The sequence below is a fragment of the Cygnus olor genome, chromosome 2 (genome assembly GCF_009769625.2).
Source record: "Cygnus olor isolate bCygOlo1 chromosome 2, bCygOlo1.pri.v2, whole genome shotgun sequence".
Classification (NCBI taxonomy): domain Eukaryota; kingdom Metazoa; phylum Chordata; class Aves; order Anseriformes; family Anatidae; genus Cygnus; species Cygnus olor.
This window is the reverse complement of record NC_049170.1, coordinates 141,395,187-141,413,958: the sequence shown is the minus strand read 5'-3', so window position 1 is coordinate 141,413,958 and position 18,772 is coordinate 141,395,187. Positions and strand designations below refer to the sequence as shown.

The 18,772-nt window shown below is 42.6% G+C and overlaps 1 protein-coding gene and 1 long non-coding RNA gene across 10 annotated transcripts in view; one reads left to right on the top strand and one right to left on the bottom strand.

Moving 5' to 3' along the window:
• Nucleotides 1-18,772, bottom strand: part of OXR1 (oxidation resistance 1) — a 270,297-nt gene that overhangs the window by 59,626 nt on the left and 191,899 nt on the right. For 5 of the 9 annotated variants that reach the window (XM_040546719.1, XM_040546713.1, XM_040546714.1 and 2 more), the window contains one exon: nucleotides 5,284-5,366. In XM_040546719.1, the coding sequence (XP_040402653.1) occupies nucleotides 5,284-5,366 (83 nt within the window). Of the gene's footprint in view, nucleotides 1-5,283; nucleotides 5,367-18,154; nucleotides 18,597-18,772 lie in introns of those variants that run through there. The other 4 variants (XM_040546716.1, XM_040546718.1, XM_040546720.1 and 1 more) reach the window with 1 other exon arrangement.
• LOC121064748 lies at nucleotides 4,564-18,757 on the top strand. Its single transcript, XR_005816666.1, has 3 exons — nucleotides 4,564-4,852; nucleotides 13,860-14,050; nucleotides 18,542-18,757. It is a non-coding gene; the product is annotated as an uncharacterized LOC121064748 (long non-coding RNA).

Here is an 18,772-nt window from a genome sequence, read left to right as displayed (position 1 = left end):
AGTCACACAGGAAAACGTGTTTGGAACTGAAAGACCAAAGCGCTCTATTTCAGTAACCATAATGCGGTGTATCACAGAATCACAGAATGGTTTGGGTTGGAAGGGACCTTAGAGACCATCCAGTTCCAACCCCCTGCCATGAGTAGGGACACCTCCCACCAGACCAGGTTGCCCAAAGCCCCATCCAGCTTGGCCTTGAGCACCTCCAGGGATGGGGCATCCACAGCTTCTCCGGGCAACCTGTGCCAGTGCCTCACCACCCTCTGGGTAAAGAATTTCTTCCTAACCTCTGATCTAAATCTCCCCTCTTAGTTTAAAGCTGATACCCCTTTTCCTGTCACTACATCCCCTGACCAAGAGTCCCTCCCCAGCTTTCCTGCAGGCCCCCTTTAGGTACCGGCAGGCTGCAGTAAGGTCTCCCCAGAGCCTTCTCTTCTCCAGGCTGAACAAGTACGTAAGTGGCAAAAGTATACACTGGGTTAGCCTGCTTCCAACCATAGCCTATTCTGGACTGTTCCAGTTAAATTAGCATATTCTACATAGCGTAACATAATGCTTAATGGTGACCAGTAGAATATCACAAGACACATTCATTCTTCACAGAAGCTGTAAACATTTTGCCAGAATGCAAGTATTATACATAATTAAATTTAGTGTTAAATATTTAATCCCCCAATATTAACACATACATTTTATTAACGTTGTGAGAATAGCTGGTAAATACAGTTCCTATTTGCCGCAAGCAGAAGTAGCATATGAACTGTTAAATAATTGTTCCTCAAAATGCATTTCCCCCTTGAATGTTCCAGAGCCTAAAACTGAACAGGACACTAATCCCAAAATAAAGGGTATTTCTTAAGTTCTTAACTTTTTAAAGTCACATCATGTTAGTGAACACATGGTGACAGTACAGGAATTAAAAAAAACATAACTGACGGATATAAAGGAACAAACTATATCCTTTAAATAGGGAAGCAAGTTGTCCTGTAACAAGTGCTAGAAACATCATGTACTTTGCAGACTATCGTGCTTCACGTGAAAACAGAGGTCAGTTTGGGATACTAATATACTTAACGCTTACAAGTGGGAGTCAAATAATACTGGAATACTAGAATAACACTGACGTTATTTTTTTTGTAAATGTGCATGTCAGCCTAAATTGACTAAAATGGGTACTTATTGACAAAGAAATGGCAATTAACTATTTTGGAATAACTTCTGTGTTACGACAATTCTTTGTATAGGAAGCCATTAAGGTACACAAAGCAGCAAACACCTCTCTACTGGTATATTTCATGCCTGAAAAGACCACTGTACCATAGCAATTCAGAGCTAGATGATCACATGGTTATGGATAAGTCACAATATTGTCACAGAATCACAGAATTGTAGAGGTTGGAAGGGACCTCCAGAGATCATCGGGTCCAACCCCTTGCCAAGGCAGGTTCCTTACAGCAGGCTGCCCAGGTAGGCGTCCAGACGGGCCTTGAATATCTCCAGAGAAGGAGACTCCACAACCTCCCTGCGCAGCCTGTGCCAGTGCTCCGTCACCCTCACCGTGAAGTTCTTTTGCATGTTGGTGCGGAACTTCCTGTGCTCCATCTTATGGCCGTTACCCCTTGTCCTGCCCCCACAAACCACTGAAAAGAGGTTGGCCAAATCCCTCTGTCTCCCACACCTCAGGTATTTATACACATTGATGAGATCCCCTCTCAGTCATCTTTTCTCCAGGCTGAACAGACCCAGGTCTCTCAGCCTTTCTTCATAGGGAAGATGCTCCAGGCCCCGTATCATCTTTGTGGCCCTCCACTGGACTCTTTCCAGGAGTTCCCTGTCTTTTTTGTACCGAGAAAGATCCCTGCCTTTTTTGTACCAATTAAAAGTGGCATTTTGTCATATGCCACTTTTAATTGGTACTAAAGCAGAAAACAAGCAAAAACCTAACCAGACCAGATGTTTACTACTCATTCCATAGACTACAACAAAACAGACAGCCGAATCACAAAGTATAGTACTGTTGCCATCAGAAGTTCTACATTTTACAGGTTTGCTGAAACTGCTAAATGAGATTGAAAACTTTGCCTAATTCAGAAGTTTGCTTTCGTATCAGTGTTGGAGGAAAACTTAGTTAAGTAGACACTCCGTGGGTATCACTTAATGAAAATATTTGAAATTTTAGACTAACATTAATAAGCCAAAAGTATTCAGTTTCAAAACAACACTTAAGCCTGCTAAGAGTGCATTCATTCGTCTCAGCTTTCAGAAAGCAGAGCGGCTGGTGAGATCACTAAGCAAGTGAAGGTGTATATCTTCAAATCACGATCATGAGAAAGGCAAACATAACCGAGCTTCCTTTTCTTATCTGGTTTTAAGGTTTGCACAGGTGAATCTAAACGCTACATTAAGTTTATCAGTGCTGGTCTCTGAACTTCCGTCTATTTCTCCAATTCTCGGGCTTTCTGCCATTAAAAATAAATAAATAAATAAATAAATCTGAACATCTAAAAGCTTAAAGAATAACTGTGGAGAAGAGTAGTTTAAGAACTGTGCTGGGTCTGGCTGGGGTGGAGTTAACTTTCCCTGCAGCAGTCCATACAGTGCTGTGCTCTGCACATGTAGCTAGAATACCAGGGGTATCACACCAGGGTTGTCTGCTGCTGAGCAGTGCTGGCACCGCACCAGGACTCCCTCCAACACCCCAGAGCCAGCAGGCTGGGGGTGGGCAGGAAATGGGGAGGGGACATCACCAGGGCAGCTGACCTAAACCGACCAAAGGGATATTCCATGGCATGTGGTGTCACACTCAGCAATAAAAGGTGGAAAAGGGGAAGGAGAGGGGGTGGCTCTCGTTGTGAAGATGTCTGTCCTGAACAACCGCTACATATATTGAGGCCCTGCTTCCCAGAACATGACCAAACATCATTAATTGATGGGAAGAAGGGAGTAATTGTTTTTCCTCTTTGCTTCCAACACAGCCTCAGCTTCTATGTGGTTCCTCCCCACTCCCCCCGCCTTTCTTTTCCCTTTAATTAAATTATCCTTATCTCAACCCATGAGCATTTTTCTTTCCAGCATACTTTCTCCTCCCACCTCTTCTTTTAAGGAGGGGGAGTGAGAGAGCAGTTGTGGAGGAGCTCAGCTGCCCAGCAGGGTAAAACCACCAGAATAACTAACAGACAAAGAAGAAACTCCCCACCGCATGCCACAGCCACTCTTAAATTTTTCTAATCCCTTTTCCCCCTCCCTTTTAAATCAATACTGGAGGAAAGGGGAAAAAAAAAAAAATTCCTTCTTGGGTGTTGTACCCAAACCTTTGGCAATATCAGATTATCATTACATCAACTAATTCTTAATAGGCCTAATTTCTGTAACATGTAACATCAGGAAAGTGGAACTTTTAAATAATGTAAGAACTCCAAACATCATTTTAAAGTTAGACAGAAGATACAACAGATGAAGCAACACATCATTATTATGTACATTTTCCAAATCCCCCCAGATTGGGAAAAAGACTATGACAGCAGCAAGCACAGAGAAGTCAGACGAGAACATAACCCTAGCCTTGAAATAAAGCATTAAGAGGAAAAAGAAAAGCAAAAATTCCTAAGTATGTAGGAGTCTAAACAGGATGTAAAGGCTTATGATGGCAATAAAATAGCTGTACCAGAAAAGATAACCTTCACCACTCTAAGCTACCCTACAACTGAAAGCACAATCTACAATCACTCAAGAAAGGTATTAGTACATACTGACCACTTCTCCACTCTCAAACCAAATCATTACAGCCATTAAACCCATGTGAATACTTGGAACTTAAGTCTGGCAACCTTTCATCTGTTTGATGGTCACCATAAAAGCACTTGCCACCCACACCTCTTGAGCTAAGAAAGGATCAGAATTTCCTCCTAATTTTACCTTAAGAAGCAGACTTCATAAGCCACGGCAGTTTTGTTCTCAGCATACAGACCAACTGGTTTCTAACTAAAACAAACCAAAGAGTAAAGAGTATCTAGAGATTGGACTTAGCACTAAGTAACTGGGAAATGATCACTTTAGAAGTCTAACAGTTCAGCGGTGAGAACTCTGGCTGAAGACCCTGTCTTAAGACTCTGCCCTACTACAGACTTGCATGGCCTTCGTTAATTGGTAGCAAGTTCTTCTCATGATCTGGACCACGTACACTTGTGTGTTATTTCAGGAAAGGATCCTTAATCCCCCACAGAGCTGAACAAACGAAAACCACATTTACTTTACTATTTTTCAAGGGCTGGAATTCAAACAGCATAAATTTGTTTTGAATTTCAGCTCCAAGAAAGCCTTTATTATAGGCTAGAATTCAGTTCTCAGTAAGAGGCAAGCTAATGAAATTCATCACGCTTCAATACACATATCCTGTGCCTCTCTCCAGATTAGTATCACAGCCTTCTTAGTAGTTAAGCCATTTAGCTTAATGTAACATTAAGAGTTAAGTCTTCCCCATCTTTAATTCTTGAAATAAGAACACCAAGAGATCAAGTACAGACATTTATAGAAGTTCTTTTTTATTTTATCCTGTCCAGCTTCAAAAGCATTCAAAAATAACTACGATTAGGCTTCCCCTGTTTTAATGTTAACCTTATAAGCATTATTTAAAGGCTTAATTATATTTCCACTATATAGCACAAGACAGATACTTCTCACTTCAGTTTCCCTTAGTAACCATAAATGTGAAAAGCTGACTGCAGCACAGTTTGAGGGTCATTTCAAGAACAGAACAGGCAGAGAAAGGCTCCATTTTCAGATACAGCTAGAAGAACAGATCTATACTGTAGAAGGTATAGACCTACGAAAATTATTAGAAGGCGGCTGGAAGGTCAGTATCAAGATATAGCCAACCCTCCCCCACCCCTGCATTCTGTTTTTTCTCCTAAAATCAACAGTTTATTAGCAATGCTGAAAGCAGGCAACTTGCACATGATTTTATAATTAATGCTATTTACTATTTCTAACTAGTTACATAAAACTGAATCATTCAACACATTGAGTAGCTTGGTAGTAGTACTATTTTTGGTTTTGGCTTGTTTTAGTTTTGAAGAAAGCAGGTAACTTAAAGAAGTATTATAAAAGCATTAATCAAGTACTACTAGCTGTCTAATTGCCGACTTAATTTCTGCTAAAATAAGCCAGATACACCAAATTATAAGATTACAGGTAATGCACATCACTGTTTTGCTTATATTTAGTACTGAAAGTAACTCTGCACTTGCTTTGCAATGACATTCTAATAATCAAACAGCAACTTACAGAATATTCAATAGTCCCTTTAGGCTTTTGAAAAGACATTCGTCGCCCATCTTTCTTGTCTGGGGTCTTCTTCTGGCCAGTGTCTGAAAAAAATTGAGGCAACGTGCGTGTTAAATTCATTTTCCTCTCTCAGTACTGTCACAGGCTGCTGACTACAGCCCCGTGGGCAGACATCTAATTCACCAGTTACACAGCTTGCTCTCTAACAGCCAGCCAGCTGCTAGAATAACGACTTCATTCCCCTGCAATGCTTTAAGAATCTGACCAATATAAGCCACTGATAACTGAGAATCAATTAACTGCAAAAGTACTTGCTAGTAACCAGGAAGCTATTAATGAAGGAAGACTAAATAGGTGACCTACCCTATCAGGCAAGCAACATTTCTGGAACTACTGTTTTTAATTGGTTTTCTATCGCACCCAGTGTGCTTTTGTTGAGAGGGGAGATGATCTAGCATTTCCTGTACGTATGAATTAATCAGTTTTTTTAAGCTAAATGGTGTTTGGTAAGTACAGAGTATTTAAAGCTTCTGTGTAAAACAAAGGGAATTCATACTTAACTTCAGAATTATCCTCTTTGTGGCAAACATGTGAAGTATGTACGCCCTATGCATATTCTATATAAAACAAGTTAAGAGCCATTCTTTTTATTAGCACATCTTATTTTGATGACCTCCATTTCATAAGCTAATCAACAATTTGTACCTGAAGTACCTTCTATTTTTTGAATAATCTGCTTGATATATTTATGATAAAGACAGTGTAAGAGTGTAATCACATGATTCAACAAGAAGCATTCAATACTATGGCTTCAGAAAGAGTTTTTAATACATCCATCTATAGACACGTCTTGAGACAAATCTCTTAACTTACAACTCTGTCACAAGGTCTCCACCTTCAACTGCTAAATACCTGCTATTAAGAAGCCCAAAATATTTACATGAGACACTATGTTTCCACCCTACACTGGCATTAGTTACTGTTGTTTTGATACAAACTGCTGGTACCATAACTGAATATATTCAGTTGAATATTTCAAACCAAATTGGACATAAGAAAAACTTTACAAAATATATTCTTTTAAAACACCTTCACATGCAAAAATTGAGAGCAGAAAGCATGCTTTATGTTTACATTAGCTGAGCTAATATGTAAGCTTGCTACAAATTTACAGCAGCTTCTACATATCACTACTTTTAATTAGTATCCTGACAGCAACACGGTAAAAAATATTAGAAGAATGCTTGTATGAATTTCATCTCCCACCCCCAGCCCCACAAATTTCTGCATAGGTAGCTGAAACTATCAAGATACAAGAAAAAAATCCACAAGTTACACAGAAAGTTCTGCAGTGAGAAAAAATAAACATCCAAGATCTAACACCTCAGCAATTATCTTACATTGCAACACTGGGCAAACTGTAGAAGGCAATAATAAGTGATTTCTAGCCAACAACATAAGTACTTTCCTGGGGTGTTCTTCCTACAAGGCAATATACATTGGACTAATTCTACATTTTTATATATATTAAAAAGCAAGTCTGCACAAGAGTGCTCCCATACCCACAAGATAAGTTTGATATATAGATTATATTATGTAAATTTTAATAGCTATAAACAATAATTGAGACGTTAAGCCTATTTTTAAACACCCTGTAGAAATTCTGAGTCTGAAAACTGTAGCTCTGCATCCTGCCATCTTCATCCAATACATTAAAAAGCATTTCTTCCCTAATTTACTAATTGTAGATTCAAAAAAAATACCTAAAAGAAACCATTAATACTGATGATATTAAAAACTTTTAAAGATGCCACAAGTGTCTCCAAGGGAAGTTAAGTCAACCGGTAATGAGTAAAATACACTGGAAGTTGCACCTAGAATGACAGCATACGACATTCTCCTCATCCACATCAAATATTTTGTTGCCAAAGTTTCTACCTGACCTTGCAATACAACGGGTGCCTCTTGTCAAGCTGCTGAAGACTGCAAGGCCATTAGACTTACAGCTGTTCTGTAGTTTCCAATCTTATCAAAACTTTGCCAGCAGCTTAATCATCCTCTTGCCACAGCGGGCTGGTTCAAATACTCTTACACAAAAGTCAAAGTCACTGGAAGACAGACTGAACTCATTCAGGATCCCAAACAGGCCTTAACCTGTACATGGAGCAGGCCTCTATTAGAACAAGTATATTCTCTCTACCCCATCATTAGCTAGAAATACAGAAATCCCATACTGTAACTTATATACATACTTCATTTGTGTATACCTCCCCTTCAAAATTAGGTTTCCTTTCTCTTCTTTCTAGCTTGTGCACGTAAGTGTCTAAAGAATTTCCAGACAGGTGCCACTCAGGAGTTCAAGTTAAATTATTTTCAAGGGAATAGAAGAGTAAAGCTTTGCTCAGATAACCAGTTCTGTTCCTTATGCCAGAAATAAAGAAGAAAGGCAATTCCTTTTCAGAGTAGATGGATCTACTGTGCATTACATTCACAACACTTCAGGAAAATACCAGCAACCAGGGGGAGGGAAGGAGCCTATTGGAGGCACATGTAAGGAAAGCAGATCCCAGGAGAACTCCCACCACTAGGTACCCAGGAGAACTCCCACCACTAGGTACCCAGAAGCTCACGATCTACAATTTTTATTTTTATGTCCCCTTCCACGTCTAATGCAATAACTCCTTCCCATCCATCAGCACCCACTTTGATTCTTTCCCTCTGACAGCATTATTTCCTCCTCGTTATGTGGATACAGGAAGCAAATGCTTCACATCCTATTTTGACCCAAGTCCCCTGGGTCAAGAAGAGACGGATGCAGGCAGCACTGAGCTACTTGTGTGCTCCCCACGCAGCCAGCCAAGGACATTGCCATCAAACTCCCAGCCTCTTCCCACACCAAGCACCTGAGCTGTCTGTTCTTTGAGAATTTATGCATGTCACCAAGAGCGTCAGAAACAAAACCGGAAAGTATTTTAATTGTGAAAATGGGTCAGAGTATCAGGGACATGCATTCTAGTTCCCTGGGGGTACATTATAAAGCCTCCAGCAATCTTGCTGCATGAAAGTAAACTCATCTTCCAGCCATCCTTGTATTCCTAGTGTGCTAGGAGACATAGCAAAGCCAGCACAACTGTCAGTGTAGGATGCAGTGGTCTGAGAAGACCTCAGCAGCAGCGGGAATCACTCTTTCATTTTACTTATGCGAACATTTCATGTTCTCAGACCACAGGTATAAGAAGAGACCGATACCACTGATCGTGCAGTGTCACACGGGACCTCAAGAGTCAGCCTAAACGCGTTTAACAAGTGGCTTTGTGGTGCTATGTTAGCAGGGCTGTAGCTATGCTGTTTCAGACAAACAAGATGAGACACTGTGTAACATACAAGTTGATGCTTTAATTCTGAACTACCAGTCAGTAGGACTGGGTCTCTACAACAGCTTGAAACCCTGAAGAGAAACAGCACATCACAGCCATAAGTAATGACAAAATACTTGAACTGTGTACAACTTAAGACTACAACTAGAAAGGTATAGAAGACAGCATTCAAAGTGACACCAAAACAACATTTTGTCTGAATGCTGGATGCAAGCACACAGAAACAGGTGAGATTAGTGGAGCATTGTAGTGGGATTACGTGGCAAGGTTTTGGTAACAGGGGTCTGCAGGGGTGGCCTCTGTGAGAAGAATCCAGCAGCTGGCCCACAGTAGGTAAGAGCCAGTTTCAGACAGCTCCAAAAGGGACCCACCACTGCCTAGAGCCAGGCCGATGAGTAATGGTGTTTGCTCTTCTGTGAGAGCAGATTTAAGAAAAAACTGCTGTGCCACAACAGCTGGGAGAGAGGAATGAGGACCAGCCCTGCAGCCCCCAAGGTCAGTGTAGCAGGAGGGCAGGAGGTGCTCCAGGCACGTAGCAGCAGTTCCCCTGCAGCCTGTGGAGAGGCCCCTGGTGGAGCAGGCTGTCCCCCTGCAGCCCATGGGTCCCACACAGAGCAGATCTCCACGCTGCAGCCCGTGGAGGAGCCCCCGGTGGAGCAGGTGGATGTGGCCTGGAGGAGGCTGCGGCCCAGGGAGAGCCCCCGCAGGAGCAGGCCCCGGGCCGGAGCTGCAGCCCGTGGAGAGGAGCCCACGCAGGAGCAGGGGGTCTGGGGGGAGCTGCCGCCCATGGGGGACCCGTGCTGGAGCAGTTTGCTCCTGGGGGATGGACCCCGTGGTACGGAGCCGTGTGGGAGCAGTTCTTGAAGAGCTGCTGCCTGTGGGCAGCCCCCGCAGGCTCAGTTCAGGAAGGACGGCATCCCGTGGGAGGGACCCCACAGGGAGCAGGGGCAGAGTGACCCCAGCCCCCCATTCCCCTGCACCACTCAAGGTGGGGAGAAGGTGGAAGAAGGTGGATGGGGAGGTGTGTTTTTAGATTCTTTTCTTTCTCACTTCTCTAGCTTGTTAGTAATAGGCAATAAAAATAGGTTAATCTCCCTATGCTGAGTCTGTTTTGCCCATGACAATAATTGTTGACTCATGTCCCTGTCCTTATCTCAAGGCTTGAGTGCTTTCCATTGTATTTTCTCCCATTTTCCCTTTGAGAAGAGGGAGAAAAGAGTAGTTGTGGTGGAGCTCAGCTGCACAGCTGAGTAAGACCACCACAAGCATAAGGACTGTTACCTCATCATCAACAGAAGTAGAATAACAGGAGTCCTGCTTTCTAATATATTTATACAAGTTAGGAAAGGGGGTGGTAGGAACAGAGCTTTAGATAAGGTAACTTGGATCTTAAGATGTGTAATAGCAGCATCATTGATATGATATCTGAAGCCAACTTAAGCTGAATTCCAACATTTACAGGTGGCTTCTACTAATTGTCTCTGTGAGGCCCTGCACTATTGAAGTTTGGTTGACTGAAAGTACTTTCCATGTGGCACTATTTCAAATCAGCATGACAAGGGTGGCATTTCTCATTTCTTAAACCATCTGCCCTGGCTTGCAAACTTCCCATTTCCAGTTTTCATGCTTCTAGCGCATCCTTTGGACTTCTTGCATTAAGTGCTGATAAAGAGAACAAGTTTTGAACCAAGAAACAATGCGATGAAATATTTGTAAGCAGTTCTTCTCAGTCTATCTTCAAGTTCTCCATTGAGTAAAATGTATTAGTCTTTCTTTACTCCATCGTTTTTCTGCAATATCTAAAATAAACCTGAACTTTAACATTTGAAATAGCTTTCAATGATACTCAAACTTTGTTCTTTTATTAATGTCACTGTTATCAGAAGTTATACAAATAACTTTTTCCAGAAGAATTTATAAGCTAAACAAGAATCCTTTAAAAAAAGCAAACAAGCTGAACAAGTCAACAGGTAATTCAAATTATTTGCAATTAGTCACTGAGCTTATTATGGCCAAGAAGATGTAATAAAAGGAGGCTTTTTTTTTTTTTTTCAAACAAGAACCGTGCATTACACAACAGATATGTATGCATTTAAGGAAGAGGCAGAAGACTTAAGCGTTTATCGAGGACAATCTTTTTACAGAATCTTAAAAAAAAGAAACAGCATGAGGTAAAAATTTTTAAAAACTGAATCACATAAGGAAGTACGGAAGGAAAGTAACCTTTCCTTGAAAGATAGTCTAGTAAGTTGCTATTTAGCACCACATGAAGCAATTTCCTAATTGATAAAACAGAAGAATAGATGGTACATTTTTATTAGATTAGTTCTGCTCAGTAGCAATTAGATCTTTGTAATCTATTTATAAAGAACCAAAAAGATTAAAATAGGAAATCTCTGTATTCCACAAGGCTTGGTGGCATGTTCCCTCTCCCCACCCCTGAGCTCCTAACAGCAGGGGCTACATCTCAGCAGAGCAGTTGTCTCACTGACCCTTCTCCTCCTCCTGCAGTTAGGTACGGACCATTATTTTCAGTTATCTCCCAAAATTTTAGGAAGTCGAGGGGAGCGATGGGGTGCAGAACAAGAGACCCAAACAATAACCTACAACATGCTGGCAGTCTACAACTTCCTAGCTGAAGTTTTAGCAGTTCGGGCCAAGGCAACACCATAAACAATGCCCCCTTGTCTCCTTCCCTGTGCTAAGCAACTGCTTGTCACTGTGTGGTTCAGTCTTTCCTAGTAAGCCATGTTCTTGAAACCACCGATCTTTATTATTAGTCTCATGATCATTTTGCTCATTTTTCTTAAATGCAAAGGCCCAAACTAAATGCATGAGACTTCAAAATGATGTTGCAGTATTAACAAACATAGCAAAACAACTTCTTCCTGTAACATGGATTCAACCCTGATTCAAGTTCGTTTTGCAGTCCTCCTCATAGCATACAACCCTCTAGTCAGCTGTATAGCGCATAGGCAGAAATAATTAACTACACGATTTCAGGACAGAAAAAGAATCACTAGAATCAGATTTAAGGTATCCTGTTTTAGCAGGCCACTTCTTCAAATAGTTAGAAGACAGAGCCTGCTCCATGCATGACACTCCTACTACCTACATCACATTGGCTTTCTTCTAAAGGAATGTTTCACACTCAGGGTAAACAGAGATACTTCACCAAGTTTTCAGATTATGCCACAGAATGTGTTAATAACAGTAAACTTCCTCCAATGTTTCACCTAAATATATACATATAGACTTTAATACCTCAGAGCCTAACCAGCTGCAGTATCCACCTACTGTAGAACCTTTTGGCAGACCAAATAAACGTATGTAATAATGAAAACATGCAAGTCAAAAAAATGATACTGAGATTGAAAAGGAAGTTAACTTCTGAGCATTTCTGACAATAGCCTTCTTCTTTTAGATATTTAGAACTATTTTGTTGTACATCAAGTCAACACAATAGCACACACACAGTTTGAAGAGCAAGCAACAAATCCAGTTAACCTTAGCTCATATCTTTATGATTTTACACTTTGCCTCCTCATATTGAAGACAATGGTGCTTACTTTTTTTGAGAGCTCAGAATCAGTTAGCTTTCCTAATGATGCAGCAGACGATGTGCTGTAAAATGACATGCTCTAAAACTGCTCTGCAAACATGGAAATAGACCTACTGTGCATGTGAAGTTATAATCAATGCTTCTGTAAATACTGTATTGTACAAGTTTATTGCATTAGGCTTGCAGATGACATCTAACTGGGGGATCAGTCAGCATATTAGAGGGTTGGACTGCCATTCAGAGGGGCACAGACAAGCTGGAGGAATAGGCTGAAAGGAACCTTATGAAATTCAACTGGATGACAGTCCTCTACATGGGAAGAAGGAGTCCCTTGTGTTATAAAGGCTGGCACTGCAGGTCTGACCTCAGCAGAACAGCAGCTTCAAAACAGTTTTAATGTTAAAAACTGGAATTAATCAGAAAGATAAAAGTGCAACATGACACATTAAAACAGAAAAATGCAATACAATCAAAGGATATCAACAATAGAATAAATTGTACCTCTACTATAAATTAATCTAGCAGATGACTGAAATACTAACCATACTAACCAAACTTCAGTAAAACATCTGATATATCAGAACCATACTGAGTAGTAACAACTCAATTAAGAATTACCTATGCCAAAAACTAGCTGGTTTTTGGCATAAAAACAGGAAAGTGAAACAGAAACTAGCAGAACGGAGGGATATACTTGTGAGGTCCCAATAGACTAGCCTTAAGAGCAACTCAATCACACATCAGCAAACAAAATTGGAAGTCAATTAAAAAAAAATCAGTAACAGTCAAAATGACATGAGGAATTCTGTAGTCCCAAATCCTGGAGAAAAGAAGCAAGGTAAAATGTAGCAGTACAAAGCATAAGGTGAAGTGAAAGAGCATTTAACATCCCATATCCACTGAACACTCAAGAATTTCTGATATAAACTAGTAGAGCACAGTTGGAAGATTGTGCATATATTAACATATCACAAGATGACTGAGTCACCAGCCCAACGCAGGCATAAAAAAATGTAATCTCTGAATGTATCAACTGAAGTATTTTCAGACATGATAGAGAAACATTAATGTCTTTGTAAAGGGTGCTGGTACATTTTACACATGCTTCATCTGGATTAGTGTACAAGAAAACACAAGAATTGTCTCTCCAGTTTGAAGCTTCTATCATGCTTTATCATACATCTGTTAAACTTTATCCCTATTAAGCACTTTTAAGAAATTAAGTGAAGAAATAACCTACCCTATTCTTTTTAGGGCTTTAATCTGAGATTAAAGAAGGTAGATACTAAGTTTCACAGCAGGACTTCACAAACACACTATAACTTGGCCCTGAATATTTCTTTCTACTTGCACTGCTGCTACCTTCACTGTAGTTCAGAGCACTTACAGGACACATGGCTTACTGGATATACTGCGTATTGTTATCAGGCAAGAGCTGATACGACAAGAAGTGTAAATAAACCCACAGGCCACACGGTTGAAAAGTGAACTATCAAGTTCAGCCTGGGGGGAAAAAAAAAAAAACATCACAATCTCTTAATAGAAGGCAACTAGAATAATTTCTGACATACTAAGAGGATGTTCTAAGTGACTGATTTTCATTTCTTTAACTTCTGCACTTAAAATACATATTGCAGGAAGGCTGTGTGTGCAGTTTACCTTCTCCCTCCATGAACTGACTGCAGACAGAAGCGAGGTGAGGATGTCTAAGAAGAGCTCCAGGTGTAGAAGTCTGCACTCAGGATCAAAGTGTTACCTGGAAGAAATCTGAAGGACATCTACTCCAACCCCCCACTTTAAAGCAGGACTACTGTCAACATCAGATCAGGTCAGCTGGGGCTTGGTGGAGCCAAGCCAGTAAAACTTCTGAGTTACGTACATTACCCTGTAATCTGTCCCAGTGATGTTCCACCCTCCTTGTGAAGTTCCTGTTATGTCCAGTTTGAACCTTCCAAGCCAAAACTTGTGGCTGTTGTGCCTTCTTTTATCATCTGTTACAACTGAGAAGAGCATGGCCCTTTAAGCAGATGTAGGTCACTCTCAGATTGCGCCTAAGTCACCCTGATGCTTTGCAAGGCTAAAGGCCAGCTCCCTCAGCCCCACACAGGTTGTGTATCCTAGGCCCCTAAATGTACCGGCACTCTTCTGCTGTACCCTCTGCAGTTTCTCAGCAGCCTCTCGAGCTTTGCTGCACAAAATAGGACACATCCTGCATACCACCTCACCAGTGCCACAGAAAAGAAGCAAAATAACTCTGAGCAACACTCTCCCTTTCACAACAGATAAAGGAAACAGCACACTAAGCTATGGGACATGCTGTTGGCTCATTTAAGTAAGGTTTGTCTGGATGAGACTCAAATTAAACAGAACGTTCAAATTAATTCTGCATTGAGGATTACCCTTAATCACACATTCCCTAAAGCCCTGAGTTGCATCTTAAAGCAAAGAAAAACGCATGCAATTTCAACACACTAACACCTGCAATATATACCCCAATAAACAAGACAAAAGATACACAGCTACCATGCTGTGTGATGTGGTTGACATGCTGGACAGAAGGGATGCCATTCAGAGGAACCTGGACAGGCTTGAGAGGTGGGCCTGTGTGAACCTCGTGAGGTTCAACAAAGCCAAGTGCAAGGTCCTGCATCTGGGGCAGGATAATCCCAAGCAGAAATACAGGCTGGGTGAAGAATGGATGACAAGCAGCCCTAAAGAAAAGGACCTGGGGGTGGTGGTTGTTGAAAAACTCAACATAAGCCAGCAATGTGCATGCTTGCACCCTGGGATATGTTTGGTTTTCTGAGCTACAAAAACAGTGTGGCCAACAGGTGAGAGAGTTGATTCTCCTGCTCTACTCTGCTCTCATGAGAACCCACCTAGAGTGCTGCATTGAGCTCTGGGGCCCCCAGCACAAGGAAGACACGGACCTGTTGGAGCAAGTCTAGAAGAGGGCCACAAAAGTGATCAAGCAGCAGCTCTCCTATGCAGACAGGCTGAGGGAGTTGGGGTTGTTCAGCCTCAAGAAAAGGCTTGGGGCAGACCCTATAGCGGTCTTCCAGTACCTAAAGGGGGCCTGCAAGAAAGCTGGAGAGGGATTCTTGGTCAGGGAGTGGAGTGATAGGACAAGCAGCAGTGGTTTTAAATTATCTGATCTATATCCATAGATTAGACATAACGAAAAAAGTCTCTCAGAGGGTGGTGAGGCACTGGCACAGGCTGCCCAGAGAAGCTGTGGATGCCCCATCCCTGGAGGTGTTCAAGGCCAGGCTGGATGGGACTTTGGGCAACCTGGTCTGGTGGGAGGTGTCCCTGCCCATGGCAGGGGGTTGGAACTGGACAGGCTTTAAAGGTCCCCTCCAACCCAAACCGTTCTGTGACTGATTTTGTTCTAAATCTTCCCAGTAAATCCAGACCATACACATAGACTGGCTTCTAGAAGTTATCAATGGACTACCTTTAGAAGTGATATTTCAAAGTTTACGTGACTTTTTCCTTGAAGAAGTAATTACAGACTGGAATTATTGGTAGCACCTTTGTTAGAGCTGGATGCTTTCTTTAGCATTTCTGTTTCTCCTTATATTTTTATCCTCCACCACACTCATTAAGAGACAGAATACCTTCGTGAAGTTATTCCACTGGCATGGCTGCCAACACAAACAACCAACTGGTCAGACGGGTTTACAGCCTCCCACGGCACTATTCAGCCTCCCAACCTCTCCTTCCTCCCTTCTGAGAAAGGAGGAATCTGTTCAGCACGTACCTGCAGAAGGATATAGGCTTGCAGCAGTGATTTGAGGTACAGCGTTCAGCCAGAATAACTTCCCTGAACTTACAAACCTTATAGTACACTGCAGCTACTAAACTGCTTCAAAAGCCAACCAAAAAAAGCCTGTAGAATTACTAATATTACAAGAACAAAATTGAGATACTTTAAGATGTAAAAATAAAAATAGTTTTAAAATAATTAAAAAGGTCGGTTTGTTTCTAAAATTAGAGTTTTCACATTTCACAAGGAAGTATAAATAAGCATATTTATGGAAGAACTATTCTAAGAAATAACAGAGTCATAAGTGAACCATGTAAAGAAAATAATCACTGAAACGATCCTTCTAAAAGTCACAGGTGGGGGGGGGAAAATGCCAGAATAATAAATAAGTCTGGCTCCAGAACACTGCATACAGAGACTGAACATTTGGAGTAGTTAGTGTTTGCCATTAAAGTTTGAGTTAGTGTCATGGGACCCATCTCTAATTAAATTGAAATCTAACCTCTATTTTAAGCGTTGTAATCATTGTTACAGCTTCCACAGCACCTACCACCACAGCACAGGCAGTCTGTGAAACCCAGCAAGTGCTTGCCACAGGAAGACTTCTGAATTCCACAAGAGTTTGTTTCTGCTTATAAACAACTGAAACCCTGTGAAGGAGGAAACAGTACAGAGAGCCAGGATCTAATTGCCTTCAGCAGTAGTCTTGGCCTAGAACAAACCCGAAGAATGGTTCTGTCAAAAAGGCACATCAGATTCTGTATCTGCAGAAATCCAACTCACATTCTAGAACTGTACTCAACTTTTCACTAATGCTAGCTTTAAATATATTAGAAAAGTATGAGGAAATACACTTTCTGCTCAAAGACAGAAAAAAACAACAATGAACAATATCATGCAGTCCAAATTAATCTTTTGTGCCAGAGCAGGAGGAAAAAATAGCCATAGAAACCTTCCTCCTCCGAGTCTTCACATGTATCAGCAGCTGAACACCTGGCCTTGTAACTGATTGAAGACCAAAACATGTCTGAAGTGTTTCACTGTCATTTTGATTTTGTGAAAGAACAATAACCTCTGTTAAAAAAGCCCTTAACATTTTGTAGATACCTTATTGGAGTTACTTTATCTCACTGCTGAAACCAGTTGCTGTCTCTTTCTCACCCTGTTACATCTTTAGGCTGGGGGACAGAGTGGGGAATAAAGCAAGACAAAGTAACACTGCAAACATTGTGTGCCTTGGATCATGCCTGTTATATGGAAGGAGTAATAGCTGACCACCAACGAGACATTATCATCACATCTCATGCTGCATGGGCACTTCCCTTGCTTATTACAGTAAGTAGCAGAACTTGCTTCTGATAAAAAAGTTATTTTGCTTATTCTAAATAATCTGAAAGAAGAGAACAATAAAACTTAATGGTCTTTAGCATTACTTTTCACTAGAGGCCTGACTTCAGACTTACCTACAGACTATGACAAACGTGTTCACCCACTTAGGGCAGGGCTGCTCAGGACAGAAAGCAAGAACAGATTTACCATTCACTGAACACTGCTCTTCAGATTTTTAGAAAGCACTTTCACAAGCTCAGCTTCATGTGGCTTTCTTCCCCAGCAGTCACTAGAGCGTGCTGCTTTTACTAGTCAAGGCAAGGCTCATTTCTTTCCTCCAGCTGGTAGCGTTACTTCCCTAGTGCCCTCATTGTGGAGGCAGAAGAAGACCAGGCGAGCAGTGAGGACCAGAAAAAAAGCCCTGCCCACCCCGTTTAACCACCAAAAGGCAGACGTACTATTTCTGCCCTTAGCAGCACCACAACTACTTCCAAGTGCTGCAAGTTCTCCAAGACCACCTAGAAGACAGAAACCACCTTACACACTGAAAAGCTCAAACCAAGCAACTTTTCCCCAGTCACCCCCACCACACACACACACCCTTAACCAAGGGAAGTACCAGGCAGGCACGTAAAAACACAAACACTGCAGCAGCGCCCCCAAACCCGGGGGCATTTGTCTCACCGCACCCCTCCCTGAGGGCAAGGGGCCTCCCCCTGCCTGGCGGGCGGGCACCGCCGGCCCCACGCGGCTCTCTCCCTTCCTCCTCCTCACGGAACTCGGAGGGCGACAGCCACCCCTAGCCCCCCGCTTCAGCCCCCGTCCCCCCGCTACCTGGCGGCGGCTCGGCGGGGTGCGGAGCCCCGCGGTCGAGGCCGTCCTGGAAGCGGACCTGGCGGAGGCCGCCGGGCACGACCCCCCAGAGGCGGCCGGCGGTGCCGCGCAGAAGGCGGCTACCCTTGCCGGTGATGGCGGTGAGGTAGTCCATGGCGCCGGGGCTCCTACCGGCCAGGGGGGCCCATGGCTGGGCCGGGCTGAACACGCAGCTCTGCCGGCCCCGCTCCACAACTTGGGCAAACTTCGGGGCCCGGCCCCGCCTCCATTTAAAGGCGCCGCCATTTGGGGGGGGGGGGGGAGCGGACGGGCCCGAGCCGTGAGGGGAGCTACAAAGTCGCTTTATACCCCCACCATGCTTCAGTGTTTCTTCATTTTTTTCCGCAGGAGGTGGACAGGCGGACTTTGGGGGCTCTTTTCTGTGGTGCCTGGCGCCCGGCAAGGCCCGCGCTGCTGCCGGCCCCCGGCAGCTACAGGCGGAGCCGTGCCGGCAGCCCCTCGCCCTGTCCCGCAGCCAAAACACTTGGGACCTTACTTCCTTGGGGTCTCAAGCTGACTTACCGTCACCTACACGTATTTATGAACTTATCTGTAGTTCGGGGGGTTATGTTTTGTGCA